Source organism: Triturus cristatus, chromosome 4_1, assembly GCF_964204655.1.
Source record: "Triturus cristatus chromosome 4_1, aTriCri1.1, whole genome shotgun sequence".
NCBI classification, from domain to species: domain Eukaryota; kingdom Metazoa; phylum Chordata; class Amphibia; order Caudata; family Salamandridae; genus Triturus; species Triturus cristatus.
Window position 1 is genome coordinate 793,221,340 of NC_140585.1, and position 15,511 is coordinate 793,236,850.

General features: G+C 44.2%; 1 protein-coding gene across 2 annotated transcripts in view; it reads left to right on the forward strand.

Annotated features, from left to right (window-relative positions):
- Positions 1-15,511, forward strand: part of NTN4 (netrin 4) — a 501,445-nt gene that overhangs the window by 89,388 nt on the left and 396,546 nt on the right. For both annotated transcript variants that reach the window (XM_085653374.1, XM_085653373.1), the window contains exon 2: positions 57-586. In XM_085653374.1, the coding sequence (XP_085509500.1) occupies positions 57-586 (530 nt within the window). The remainder of the gene's footprint in view (positions 1-56; positions 587-15,511) is intronic.

Here is a 15,511-nt window from a genome sequence, read left to right on the forward strand (position 1 = left end):
TTTAACCCTTTTGATTAACACCATTCTATTCTTTTGTTTACATGTATTATTTCTAGGGTTAAGCAGTGTGGCCAGACTCGGGTTGCATTGTGAAAAGGCATGCAATCCACGGATGGGGAACTTAGCAAACGGGCGGAGACTGTGGACGGTGACAACATGCGGCTACAATGCCACTGAACTGTACTGCGAAAGCGCTGAGAATCCGGATCTGACCTGCAGGCCACCCGTGTGCAACAAATGCAATGCGGCCCACCCTCGCCTGGCTCACCCACCCTCTGCCATGGCAGACTCGTCCTTCAGGTCACCACGAACATGGTGGCAATCTGCCAATGATGTGCACAGGGAAAGGGTCCAGATGGATTTGGAAACCACATATTATTTCACACATCTGATCATGGTGTTCAAGTCGCCAAGACCGGCGGCCATGGTTCTGGAGCGGTCACAGGATTTTGGGATCACTTGGAAACCTTTTAAGTACTTTTCTGTGAACTGCTCGGCGACCTTTGCCATGGAGGATGATGTTGCAGTGAAAGGAGCTCTTTGCACTTCTCGATACTCGAGCGCCTTTCCGTGCAGTGGTGGCGAGGTAAGCACTTGCCTATCTTTTGATTGTTGGTCATATAACTCCTGTGTCGTGAATTAGATACACGCATGGTCAGCAGAGGATGATGAAAGATTGCAGAGCTCATTGATGTGTTGGTTCAGCAAGAAGTGGGCAGTCAGGTAATACACAAATCACTGGATATAACTAGAAATGCACAGTGAATGGGTATCACTAGAAATGCATAGTGAACGGGTATCACTGGAAGTGCGCAGTGAATGGTATCACTAGAAATGCACAGTGAATGGGTATCACTAGAAGTGCACAGTGAACGGGTATCACTAGAAATGCATAGTGAACGGGTATCACTAGAAAGGCATAGTGAACGGGTATCACTGGAAGTGCACAGTGAATGGATATCACTAGAAATGCACAGTGAATGGGTATCACCAGAAATGCACAGCGAACGGGTATTACTAGAAGTGCACAGTGAATGGGTATCACTAGAAATGCAGAGTGAACGGGCATCACTAGAAATGCAGAGTGAACGGGTATCACTAGAAATGCACAATGAACTGGTATCACTAGAAATGCAGAGTGAATGGGTATCACTAGAAATGCACAGTGAATGGGTATCACTAGAAATGCACAGTGAATGGGTATCACTAGTAATGCACAGTGAATGGGTATCACTAGAAATGCACAGCAAGCGGGTATCACTATAAGTGCACAGTGAATGGGCATCACTAGAAATGCAGAGTGAACGGGCATCACTAGAAATGCAGAGTGAACGGGCATCACTAGAAATGCAGAGTGAACGGGCATCACTAGAAATGCATAGTGAACGGGTATCACTGGAAGTGCACAGTGAATGGGTATCACTAGAAATGCACAGTGAATGGGTATCACTAGAAATGCATAGTGAACGGTTATCACTAGAAATGCATAGTGAACGGGTATCATTGGAAGTGCACAGTGAACGGGTATCACTAGAAATGCACAGTGAATAGGTATCATTAGAAATGCACAGTGAACGGGTATCACTAGAAATGCACAGCGAACGGGTATCACTAGAAGTGCACAGTGAACGGGCATCACTAGAAATGCAGAGTGAACGGGCATCACTAGAAATGCAGAGTGAACGGGCATCACTAGAAATGCAGAGTGAACGGGCATCACTAGAAATGCATAATGAACGGGTATCACTAGAAATGCATAATGAGTGGGTATCACTGAAAATGCACAGTGAACAGGTATCGCTAGAAATGTATAATGAATGGGTATCATTAGAATGTACAGTGAACAAGTATCACTAGAAATGCCCACTGAACGGGTATTACTAGAAATGCACAGTGAACAGGTATCACTTGAAATGCATAATGAATGCGTGTCACTAGAAAGGCAATGTGAACAGGTATCACTAGAAGTGCACAGTGAACAGGTATCACTAAAAATGCACAGTGAATGGGTATCACTAGAAATGCATAATGAATGGGTATCAATAGAATGTACAGTGAACAAGTATCACTAGAAATGTACAGTGAACAAGTATCACTAGAAATGCACAGTGAACGGGTATAACTAGAAATGCCCACTGAATGGGTATTTCTAGAAATGCACAGTGAACAGGTATCACTTGAAATGCATAATGAATGGGTGTCACTAGAAAGGCACTGTGAACTGGTATCACTAGAAATGCACAGTGAAGGAGTATCACTAGAAATGCACAGTGAACGGATATCACTAGAAATGCACAGTGAATGGGTATCACTAGAAATGCACAATGAACGGGTATCATTAGAAATGCATAATGAATGTGTATCACTGAAAATGCACCGTGAATGGGTATCACTAGAAATGCACGATGCACTGGTATCACTAGAAATTCATAATGCATGGGTTTCACTGAAAATGCACAGTGAATGGGTATCACTAGAAATGCACAGTGAACGGGTACCACTAGAAATGCACAGTGAACGGGTATCACTAGAAATGCATAGTGAACGGGTTTCACTAGAAATGCACAGTGAACAGGTATTACTAGAAGTGCACAGTGAACAGGTATCACTAGAAGTGCACAGTGAACAGGTATCACTAAAAATGCACAGTGAATGGGTATCACTAGAAATGCACAGTGAACGGGTATCACTAGAAATGCACAGTGAACGGCTATCACTAGAAATACACAGTGAATGGGTGTCACTAGAAATGCACAGTGAACGGGTATCACTAGAAATGTATAATGAACAGGTATCACTGAAAATGCACAGTGAATGGGTATGACCAGAAATGCATAATGAACAGGTATCACTGAAAATTCACAAGAAACAGGTATCACTAGAAATGCCCAATGAACAGATTTTGCTAGAAATGCACAATGAACATGTACCACTAGAAATGCACAGTGAACGGGTATCACTAGAAATGCATAATGAACAGGTATTACTGAAAATGTACAGTGAGCAGGTATCACTAGAAATGCACAGTGACAGGTATCACTAGAAATGCCCAATGAACAGATATTGCTGGAAATGCACAATGAACATGTACCATTAGAAATGCACAGTGAACGGGTATCACTAGAAATGCATAATGAACAGGTATCACTAGAAATGCACAGTGAACGGGTATAACTAGAAATGTACAATGAACAGGTATCCCTAGAAATGCACAGTGAATGGATATCACTAGAAATGCACAATAAACAGGTATTACTAGAAATGCACAATGCATTGGGTATGAATAGAATTGCTCAAAACACTGGGTATTACATTTATGGACATTACTGTAAATATGCAATACACTGGGCATTACTTGAAATGCACCATACCCTCATCATTACTGTACATAACACAACACACTGGACATTTCTGGAATGGGAACTATGAAGATGTGTTACAAAAGTATTTAACTTAGGAGATTTGACTTGAATACGACGACAATATTTCAAAATAAATTGAGGGGATACTGAACACCTTTTAGTCATGGCAGCAAATTCACCACTTAAATTAACGGGCTCTGGTCCATGCCAGCACTCATTTTTGGAGACTCACACATATTTTTCCTCAATAAACTTTGATCCAGAGGAAGAGAGGGGAAATGCAAAAGTAGGGGGAGGGTGTAGGAATAAAAAGACGCAAAAACTGCGACAAAGGGGGAAAGCAGTGATAAAAAATAACTTTGAAGAGGTAGGTAGTGTCTGGTAGTGAATGAAAAATAGGCATGAGGTGGAATCAAGAGTACACAGCCTTGGTATTAGGCACCCTTTAGCTTTCAAAGCACCTGCAGTGGGCTTCTGAGAAAAACATTAGGCCCGCATTTTTTTTTTTTTTTACAAATTAAGCACAGAACATAGAAAATTCTATTGATTAATTAATAGGGAGAGAATGTGATGCAGCAGCCAGAGCTGCCGACTCGAGCCCTGGAGATCCGGGTTCAAGTCTCTGCGTCGGAGCAACATTCTGTGCAAATCACTTAATCTCCCAATGCCCGTGGACAGCACCTGGATACTCTCACGGGTGATAAGTCATGCTATATAAATCTACAAACAAACAAATTCAGGACAGAGTACATGGTTGGTCTTTCGTGAGCTGTTTCTACTACAGATATTCTCTGAAAAATTCTAGGAACTGCCTGCATAAAATAATCGTTGTCGGTTACAGTTCAAAGCTTACCAGTCCTATGAGTTCAAGATATTCGTGCTCACTGCTCATGGACACTCTCCATGCTTAATTTGTAAAATATGAAGGCCAGGTGCTCAAATGTTTGTCATAGGCCACACCCACTTCCCCTGCTCCACCCGCATCCCCCACTGGCTCCACCCACTTACTCTATTGGCTCCACCCACAACCTCAACTGGTTCTGCTGATAGTCAGATGTAATACCCGATCTGAATTTCTGCAAGGGAGCCTTCCTCCCAGTAAGGTTTTGATAGGAGGTTCCCCTGCCCTGTGAAAATTTTGATACAGATTTAATCAAAAGTGCATTTCAAGCACTTCAATTTTGGAATAAATAAGCTAAAATGACTAATGCATTTAAAAGGGACATGTCAAATATGTGCTCTATGTGCGAATTGGGGATAGAACAATCCTGGGGTATGCCATTTTTTACAGAGTCTAATTGTGTGTCATGAGTTGAAAGATACAACTTTTACATATCTTACGTGAAAAATAAACCAAAATGGTCTGTAAACATTATAAACAGATAAATTGAATAAAGTCATGCAATAAACTTGAATGAGTCACGATCTCACTTCCAGTGGCTGAAGGGATTTGGTTCATAAATAGTAGAGTATTCCGTTAAAGCGATGAAATATAGTGAAACAATTAAAAAAAGGATGATAACCAATTGGGCTTGTTACTATAACTTACTCCCCTGGAGCAATATATGTGCATTTATTAGAAAATCAGAGGAGTAAAAAACATGGACTTAACTGGCGTTTCCAAATGTAGTTCTGTATCATACAGACAAGGCAGAGATTAAAAAAGAGGAATAGGTTAGAAATATTACTTTTTAATTAAAGATTTGTATCCTAACATAAAGCACAGAATAATGTAATCTTCCCAAAAAAAGTCCGAGAATAACCAAGTCCAAAAGACGAGGTAGTGGCTGGGCAGTTTGAATTTGACCATATCTCAGGTCATACCTATTAGTGCAAAATGACCACAGTGCCATACAAAATATAAATGTGTAAAGACAAAATAACTAAAAATAAAATATAGATAAATACAAATAAATACACATAAATACATGTTCTAAATGAAAAAAGAAAAAGCAAATTAAGTCATATAAATACAAAATAAATAAAATATATAAAATAGAACAATAAATATATCATCCAAACAAGGAAGACGCATAAATATAACAAAATATTAAATAAATTGACACTGTCAATGAAGTGTTATGAATGCAAATACATAACATTTATAAACTAGAACAATAATCAAATATCCAAATAGGGGAAAGCCTAACCTTTTAACTTAATCAAAACATTGGATTGGTACATTTTGTCAGTTGGACTGGGCTTACTATTTTTTCAGAAAAGCCCACAAACTGTCTATAATGCTTGTGCATTCCAAGTCTTAATTTATCCTTGCTTTAGTCCTAGTATTTTTGTGGTTGGATTTAAGTGTGTACAAGCTGTACGGAAATGCAGAGAAAGCTGTCTGTAAAACAAGGTAAATATGTATATATGGCCAGGCTTCTTGTTCTTTGAGAAACCAGCAAATAAATGCCTCATGGCCCGCAGGTTTTTTCATATTCTTCTTGTAAAACTGCCACATCCACTCCCACTCCCACTCCCACTCCCCAAGGTTATCCACATCCAACCACCAGAGTCATCTTTCAAAGGATTTTGCTCTGTCAAACTTTTTTGCCGAGTGATAAGAAAAATAAGTTTCATTTTCTTAGCCAAGTTAATAATGAATATGCTACTTACCAGTATGCATCTGTTCTTGGCATGTAGGCCTGCTGACATTCATATCTGTGCATAGATCGCCGCCTAGTGTTGGGTCCGGATGTTTGCACGTTGTTGTCCTGGAAGAGTCTTCGAAGTATCCTGGGATAGGTGACTCCTCCCCTGGACTAAAGTGCGCATGGGCATCCTCTCCATCCTCAGATTGTTTTTCGCCATTGTGGCAGTGATGGAGTAGATACAGAAAGTGATGACCATGCTTACAGTAATTCTGAGAGCTGCAGCTGCTACAGGCGCCGGGGAGGAGGTAGGCCGATATGAATGTCAGCAGCCCTACATGCCAAGAACAGATGCATACTGGTAAGTAGCATATTCAGTTCGAGGCATGTGGGCTGCTGAATTCATATCTGTGCATAGAATACATAGCAGTACCTCCTATTAGCGGCGGCTACCAGTGCCAGCTGCAGCGGTCTGAAAAAGAGTTTTGAGAACAGCCTGTCCTACAGCTGCCTGCTGTTTTGATTGCACATCTACACAATAGTGTTTGGTAAATGTGTGTGTAGTGGACCAGGTGGCTGCTCTACATATATCATGCAAAGGGATGTTTCCCAGGAAAGCCATGGAGGCCCCTAACTTGCGTGTTGAGTGGGCTCGTGGGGGAATCGTTAATATGCGTTTAGCCTTTTGATAGCAAATTTGAATACATTTAACGATCCATCTGGCTATACCTGCTTTGGAGATAGCGTTACCTTTGTGGTGTGGGGCAAAGGCAACGAAAAGTTGTTTAGTCTTCCTAAAGATCTTAGTCCTGTCGATATAGTACATGAGGGCTCTCTTCACATCTAGTGTATGGAGTGCTCTTTCTGCGACAGTTTGTGGGTTTTGAAAGAAAACGGGCAGTTCAATAGTTTGATTCATGTGGAACTGCGATATCACCTTGGGCATGAATTTGGGGTTGGTACGTAGTACGACCCTGTTGGCGTGAACCTGTATAAATGGCTCTTGAACGGTTAGTGCCTGGAGTTCACTAACTCTTCTTAATGAAGTGATCGCTACTAGGAAAGCTACTTTCCAGGTAAGGAATTGAATCTCGCATGAGTGTAGAGGTTCAAAGGGTGGACCCATCAGGCGTGTGAGGACCAAGTTGAGGTTCCACATGGGAGCCGGTGGGTGGCTTGGAGGAATTACTCGTTTGAGTCCTTCCAAGAATGCTTTGATGGCAGGCACTCTGAATAAAGAGAGGTGCTGCCTGTTCTGGAGATAGGCAGATATTGCGGTCAAATGGACACGTATCGAGGTGTACGCCAGATTACATCGGTATAGGTGTAAGAGGTAACAAATTATGTTTTGGATGGATGCGTCTAGCGGGTTAATGTCATTATTATTGCAATAGATGACGAATCTTTTCCATTTGGCTGCATAGCAAGCTCTGGTAGTGGGTCTTCTAGCTTCCTTAATGATGTCCATACAGTCAGGTGGCAGGTTTAGGTAGCCAAACTCTAGGACTTCAGGAGCCAGATTGCCAGGTTCAGCTGTTGCGGATCTGGGTGCTGAATCTCTCCATGGTTCTGCGTCAAATGCGCGGGTTTGATTCGCAGCCTTTGATGCGGCACCACGGAAAGTTCGACAAAAGTGGTGTACCATGGCTGGCGTGCCCACGTTGGAGCAACCAGGACGAGTTTCAGTGAGTGTTGTCTGAGTTTGCGAGCCACCAGCGGTATCAACGGTGCTGGGGGAAAAGCATACGCAAATCTGCCGGACCAGTTCATCCATATCGCATTGCCCTGCGACTGTGGATGTGGGAACCTGCCGGCAAAGCTTTGGCATTTTGCGTTTTCGCTTGTGGCGAATAGGTCTATCTCTGGATGACCCCATTGCTGGAAGTACGGTTGGAGTACTGATGGGTGTAACTCCCATTCGTGCATCTGGTGGCTGTGTCTGCTGAGCAGATCCGCCATCTGGTTGTCCTTGCCGGGGAGGTGTTCCGCCATGAGGAACATGTTCCTCTGAATGGCCCACTTCCACATGCTCTGAGCCAGATGAGACAACTGTGGAGAGTGTGTTCCCCCCTGCTTCTGTATGTAGTACATGGCGGTCATGTTGTCCGTCCGGATCAACACGACTTTGTTGCACAAGTGTACTTTGAATGCTTTCATAGCCAGGAAGATTGCCATCAGTTCTAGAAGGTTGATGTGCATCTTCTTTTGTTGTCCATAGTCCCTGCACTGTGTAGTTGAGTACATGAGCTCCCCATCCCTGGAGAGACGCGTCCGCTGTCAGTATTATCTGTGGAACAGGCTCTTGGAACGGTCAGCCCTTGCAAAGGTTTTGTGGATTCCACCAATGCAGAGAGTTGTATGCCCGACCGCTCACCAACACTAGGTCTTTTAGTTGTCCGTGAGCCTGGTTCCATTGACGTGCTAAGCACTCCTGAAGCGGGCGCATATGTAGTCTCGCGTGTGGGACTATGAAAATGCAGGAGGCCATCATGCCTATCAACTGCATGAACACTCGCGCGGGAAGGGAGTGTTGTGGTTTGAACTTGGAAATCAGCATTTGCATGCTGTTGATTCTCACTAAATTTGGCTGAGCTGTGGCCGCCAGAGTGTCTATGGTCGCACCTAGGTACTGTTGTACGTGTGCGGGTTGGAGATGTGATTATGGGTAATTTAGTGAGAACCCCAGACTGTGAAGGAGGTGAATGGTGCGGGACATGTGGCTGGCACATTGCTGGGCTGACTTTGCTTGAACAAGCCAGTCGTCCAGGTAAGGGTAGACGTGTATGTGCTGCCTCCGTAGATGTGCCGCCACAGTAGCTAGGCACTTTGTGAAAACTCTGGGTGCTGTTGTGACGCCGAAGGGAAGAACCTTGAATTGGTAGTGCTGCCCTTGAATAGTGAACCTGAGATATTTCCTGTGTGATGGGTGAATGGGTATGTGGAAATACGCATCTTTGAGGTCTAGTGTGGCCAGGAAGTCTCCTTGTTTGAGCAGTGGGAGGACTTGTTGCAGGGTGAGCATGTGGAAATGCTCCGAAAGAATATAGCGGTTGAGGGGTCTCAGGTCTAGTATAGGTCTGAGTGACCCGTCCTTTTTTGGTATTAAAAAGTACAGGGAGTACACCCCTGTACCTTGCTCGTGGACGGGTACGACCTCTATTGCGCCTTTTTGCATCATGCTTAGCACTTCCTGCTGTAATAGCGCTAAGTGCTCTGAGGACATAGGACGGTGTTTTGGGGGTATTGTGGGTGGAGTAGAGGTTAATTCTAGGCAGTAACCGTGTTTGATAATATCTTTGACCCACCTGTCCGTGGTGATGGAGTTCCACGTGTCCAGGAACTTTTGCAACCTTCCCCCGACAGGTGTTGTGTGGTCGGGAGGAAGGGAGAGGGCGTCACTGTTTGTTCTTGGGAGAGGATCTGGTATTGCCGTATCCGCGTCCTCTGCCCTTTGTGCTTGAACCACGATATCCACCCCTGGTGTTTTTATCGTAGGTACTTTGGGTGTTGCCCTTGTTGTAGGTTTGCTGTGACCCCTGTCCTCTACCTGCTCCTCTATTACCGGGGCGACGAAAGGAGCCACTCCGAAAGGTCTGTGTTTGGAGAGCCCCCATGGACTTTGCAGTGTCTGTGTCCTTTTTTATTTTTTCTAGTGTGGTGTCAACCTCTGGCCCGAATAAGTAGTCTGGGTTGACCGGCTGGTTGAGGATGTTGTTTTGCACCTCAGGTTTGAATCCGGAGATTCGTAACCAGGCGTGCCGTCGTAACATGACGCTAGTGTTTATGGCTCTGGCAGCTGTATCTGCGGCATCCAGTGCAGACTTGATGGATGCGTTTGTGAGGAGTTGTCCCTCTCTGATGAGGATCTCTGCTCCCTCTTTGTATTGGTCAGGGAGATGTTGTAGTAATGTTTCTAGTGTGTCATATTGCGCTCGGTCGTAGCGAGCCAGGAGCGCTTGAGTATTGGCAATACGCCATATGTTAGCTGCTTGGGCCGCAACCCGTTTGCCGGAGGTCTCTAACACCTTGGACTCTTTGTCCGGGGGAGGGGCATCCCCAGTCGTCTGCGAATGCGCCCGTTTACGAGCATTCGCGACTACTATAGAATCTAGAGGCAACTGTCCTCTAATATAGGTAGGATCCCCAGGCGCTGACCTATATTTTTTGTCGATTCTGGGGTTTATTACTCTGGCCCTGGTGGGTTCTTTGAAAATGTCCTTTGCTGGTTTGAGGACACCTTTCAACATGGGTAGAGTTTTAACATGTTTTTCTGAGGATGCGAAAGTGTCCATGAGAAAATCGTCCTCGATGGTGTCAGAATGGAGTTGAACACCATGATTGGCCGCAACACATTCAATGAGGGCGTAGAATGCGGCAGTGTCCTCTGTGGGAGACGTTTTTGCTCCATAGAGTTGCGGGTCCTGTGTATCCATAGGTGCACCCGAGTCTACAGGGTCATCCCAAGCTTGGTCAGGGTCCTGTTGGCCTTGAGGGTCCATCTCTCCGGGGTAGGGGACGTGGTCACCCATGTAGTCCTCCAAAACGTCTGTGTCGGAGTGTGTCGGAGAGAAGGACTGTGGATCTTGGTAAGAGGCATGGAGAGGCTCGTAAAGAAGTGGTTCCGAATCCACTGGCAGCTTTTTCTTTAGTGGGATCCGGTTGGAGTCCAAAGCTGGCTCAGAAGTTATCCTCCTTTTGTGAAGCATCATTCTGCCTGTTGCGGCATCGATGATGTGTGAAGGCGACATCTCCATAGGAGAGTGTTCTGCAGGTGTGATCCTGGTGTGGGTGACACGTGTTCTGATTTCGAACAGTTTTGGCGCCGTGGATGGTGGCAGGCCAAAAGTGATGTTGGCCGGTGCCGGAGAAGCTTTTTGAGCCTTTTTCGGCTCGGAGCTTGATGTGTCCTGGAGGGCCGCCTTATCTTTGATGCGTTGCAAGGATGCCGAAACTTGCCGCACCTGGAACGCCGACGGTTCTTTGGCGCCGACCGGTTCCGTTGAGGCAGGCGTGGACGTCTTTGGTGCCACGGGGTCATCGAGTCGAGGAGAGGTAGTAGCTGTCGACGGCGTCGATGATTGTGCCTTTGGTGCTGTTTTGGAAGTGGTGTGAGATCCAGCAGCCATTTTGACCTTTGTGGTCGGAGCCGATTGTTTCGGTGCCGGGAGCCGAGGCGGCTTGGCGGTACCGATGGTCTTTTTCCGTGCGTCGGCGCTGACGTCGGCTGCTGCAAGCTCGCACCGAAGTCCCGTTTGGTGCGGTCGGTGCCGATGGGTTTGGCTGGCGTCGAAGGCGTGGTGGGCTTCGATCCGACCAGTGTGACTTTCAGTTTCGGTTTCTGCTGAACCGAGACGGCTTTCGGTTTCGGTTTCGATGAAGGGAAACCAGCCGTTTTGGGTAGTATAGGCTGCCGCTTAGTGTCCGAGGCCGGGACAGAGGGCGGGGCCGAATGGATGCGGGATAGGTCTTGGGTAAGGCCCGAAGGCGATCCCTCGACCGGAGCCACAGACTGACGTACTGGGATATCCAAAGTCTGTTCGGGTAGGCCTTGCTCGTCACCGGAGCTACTCTCTTCGGCCCCTAAGGCCTCATTGTAGTCTCCTACCTCTGTGTCGGCTTCGTCTCTGTGGAAGAGTTGTTCTTCGACGTCTTCCGATCCGGAGTCGTGTTCGGAAGCGGGGCTGGAGGGTAGGTTCTCCACGTCTTGCACATCTTCGTCCTCGGCGTTGAAGATGTCAGTCGGGGCCGGTGCCGCTTGCTGCGCTTCGAGCCTCGCTGCTCGACGATTCCGGAGAGTCTTCTTGGATCGGAATCGGGCACAGGCAATACATGTGGACTCGTCGTGATCCGGTGAAAGGCATTTGTTGCACACCGGGTGGACGTCGACATGGGGATATTTCGCATTGCATACAGGGCACCGCTTGAAGGGCGTCCTCGATTCCATCGTCGATGTCGGGTCGATGGTCGGGTATGATGCGAAAAAGTTGGTTTCTGGAAGTTAGTAAACTAACAAATAACTATCGATACCGATCGGGAACAGTACCGACGCGAACTAAAGGCCTTTTGGCCTGTAAAAAGTTTTTCCTAACTTGAGTCAAGATAAGCACATCCGAACCCAATGGCGGAAAAAAACAATCTGAGGATGGAGAGGATGCCCATGCGCACTGTAGTCCAGGGGAGGAGTCACCTATCCCAGGATACTTCGAAGACTCTTCCAGGACAACAACGTGCAAACATCCGGACCCAACACTAGGCGGCGATCTATGCACAGATATGAATTCAGCAGCCCACATGCCTCGAACCACTGTTTTCCTGATGAGTGGCAAGCATAACTCAGCAAAAAAAGTTCAAAATGACAATATTTTTATACGCTTCTGATATCGCAGCATACATGATGCAAAAATCAATTTTTACTAGGCATTGCTGGAAACAATGTATCGGCGACAATCTAGTGTCACAATACTAACAAGGGCTTTGTGCACCATCCAAAGAAACAATATTAGAGGCATGTCTGGGGGTTAGCTTGGATATTAAAGAGGAATATTTTATCCACCAAGAGGGACACTTAATTTTGGTATTTGGTTAAATCCAATATATCATTTAACGTTTAGTTTGCCATTTGGACAAGCAGTTGTAGACTACATTACTGTGGCAAATATGGACATGATTGTTTGCTAAAAGACTTAGGGCCAGATATATAAAGCGTAGTGTTTGTTATTACCATATCGTGAATTTTTGCGATTCGCTATTTGGTATTCGCAAATACCAGTGTGCGAAGGTGTGTTTTGCCTACTGCGATTCCCAGAGGGTTGCCAATTGACATATCTCAAGAATATTAATGAGGTAGGTCTCAGTTTGCGACCCATTAGGAATCGCAAAAATCACAAGGATCGTGGCCTGCTTTAAAATGAAGCAATCTTTTTTTTTTTTTTTTAAATGTGTCCCGTTTTCCTTAAAGGAAAATAGGATGCATTTCAAAAGAACATTGAAAGCTTTATATTCCATTTTTTAAATGTAGGCAGTAGTCCCGTGGACTACTGCCTTCTTTTCATAAATATATATTTTTCATTCCCAAACCAGAAAGGGTCCCATGGTGAACCCATCCCTTTTACGAGTGGCTTACCTCCAACTTCCAGTTGGTGATAAAATGCGAATGCTTTGCAACCATATTTCGGTCGCAAAACATTTGTACATCCCCAACGCGAATCGGTATTAGGAAGGGGCACCCTAAACACGCCCCTTCCAAATACCAATTTTCAATTCCAATTTGTGATCTAGTAGCAGGTTAATGAAGCGCAGTTTGGTCTTTGTACATTTGAAAAAGCTTTTTTGCATTTGCAAACAACCCTATTCTGCGAGTCGGTCCATTTGCGAGCTCAAAAAAGCTTCATACATCTGGCCCTTAATGCTGAAATAATAATAGCACTTATGGCAACTGCATAGTGCTCTTAACTGATTAGCTACAAGAATGTTTTTATGAGACTAATTCCTTTTTCCTCAATACATGTATATATTTGATAAAGTGTATCTTTGAATAGTTTTTATATTAATATACTCTTTATGATGTGAATATGTGTATGTATAAATATATGCATCATATACATTTCCCCAAGGAGCCATATTGGTCAAAATGTGCTGGTGTTTATTCCCAGCTTATGTGAAATAAATCTGAATTAATTTGGGGATATGTTGGCTCCTTTTCTCTAGAGGAGAAATACTAGAAGTACTGGAATATATGCATTTTATATATGTATTCTGTCCACTCCTCCCGTCAATGGCTACCGGTCTCCTCATGGGGACAGACTCGTGCAATATATGTTTCCAAAAGAAATGCTGGGCACTACGGGCTCCTTAAATCCAATGAGTTTATTTTAATTTTACGTGCAACCCACTGCTGGCAAACGTGTTTCGCCGTCCTGGCCATTGTTAATGTCAGCTCCCCTATGTGAAAAAATTACTTAAATTCATTAATCTTGTTTGTAATTGGCAGAACTTCTTCACATGTGCATAATTGTAAACAAAGAAAGAAGACTGTGGTTGAAAGCATTCAACCATGATTGTAAACGTGGAGGCCATTTTAAACTTCCAACATAAATTAATGATTGCCAAAAATAAATGCAAAAGTAAATACATATGCCAAAGTAAATTAAAAGCATACATATAATTTGGCAACATCTAGTGCCTTAACCTTATACCTACATTAATATAAAATGTATTTCTCCAAGTCACTATTCCATTTATTTTTGGCAATCATTCATTCATGTTTAAAGTTTAAAAAGGCCGCCACATTTACAAACATGTTTGAATGGTTTTAACAATAGTCCTCTTTCTTTGTTTACAATTATGCACACGTGAAGAAGTTCTGCCAATTACAAACAAGATTAATGAATTTAAGTTATTTTTTCACAATGGGGAGCAGACATTGACAAAGGCCAGGGCGCCGAAACGCGTTTGTAAGCAGTGGTTTGCACGTAAAATTAATTGGATTTAAGGAGCCTGGAGTGCCCGGTGTCTCTTTTGGAAACACACACATATGTGTATATATATATATATATATATATATTCACTGAAAAAACCATAGGTTTCAGACATGTTATAGTTAGCGGAAATTTTACTGATAAAAAACCAATGAAATTTCCCCGTTATAGTTAGTGCAGGCAACTATAACTCACGCGACCGCAATCCTCTGCTGATGCTAATACTGTATTTAGACACTTATTTGCCCATGTCTTCTTCCATAAATTTTTAGCTATACATATATTACAAATATTTTTTTTTCATAAAGACACATATGTCATCAGCAGAAGATTGCGGTCGCGTGAGTTATAGTTGCCTGCACTAACTATAACGGGGGAATTTCATTGGTTTTTTATCAGTAAAATTTCCGCTAACTATAACATGTCTGAAACCTATGGTTTTTTCAGTGAATTTGCAAGGTTTTTTAAATGCTAATTCCTAACTATAACGTGTGTGAAACCTATGGTTTTTTCAGTGAATTTGTACGGTTTTTTAAATGCTAAGTTACTTTACGCCATTCGTGGCGTGCACGCCCACTTAACGCAGTTCGTTCCGTGCGCGCACGGTGCGTGCACAGTGAGCACGCGGTGCGCTTCGCGCACTGCGCGCCCACTTTACGCAGTTAGTGCCGTACACGCAAGGTGGGCACGCAGTACGCTACGCGCACCGCGTGCCCACGTTACGCACCGTGCGCACATGGAGGACATATTATGCGCTTCCTTGTGATAGGTAATCTGTTAAATTTAATTTGTAAGTGATGACAATAATATGCCATGCACAGAGAGTGTTTTTTTTTTTATTAAAATTTTTAGCGTAAGCGCACCGTACGCGTACGGTAAGCGTAATCGGCGAAATTTTCAAAAAATAAAAATTTACCGTTTTTGGCCTTGGGGGATCTTTGAGGACTCAACTAACATGGCTATGTGCATGGGCGCTGTCTAAACAGCCCCTTTATATGTTTTTTGCCTTTGTTTACAGCCCCCCCCTCAGAGTGCGAGAGAGAAAATGGCGGCCGCCGCTTCCTGGTTTCGACCGATTCGA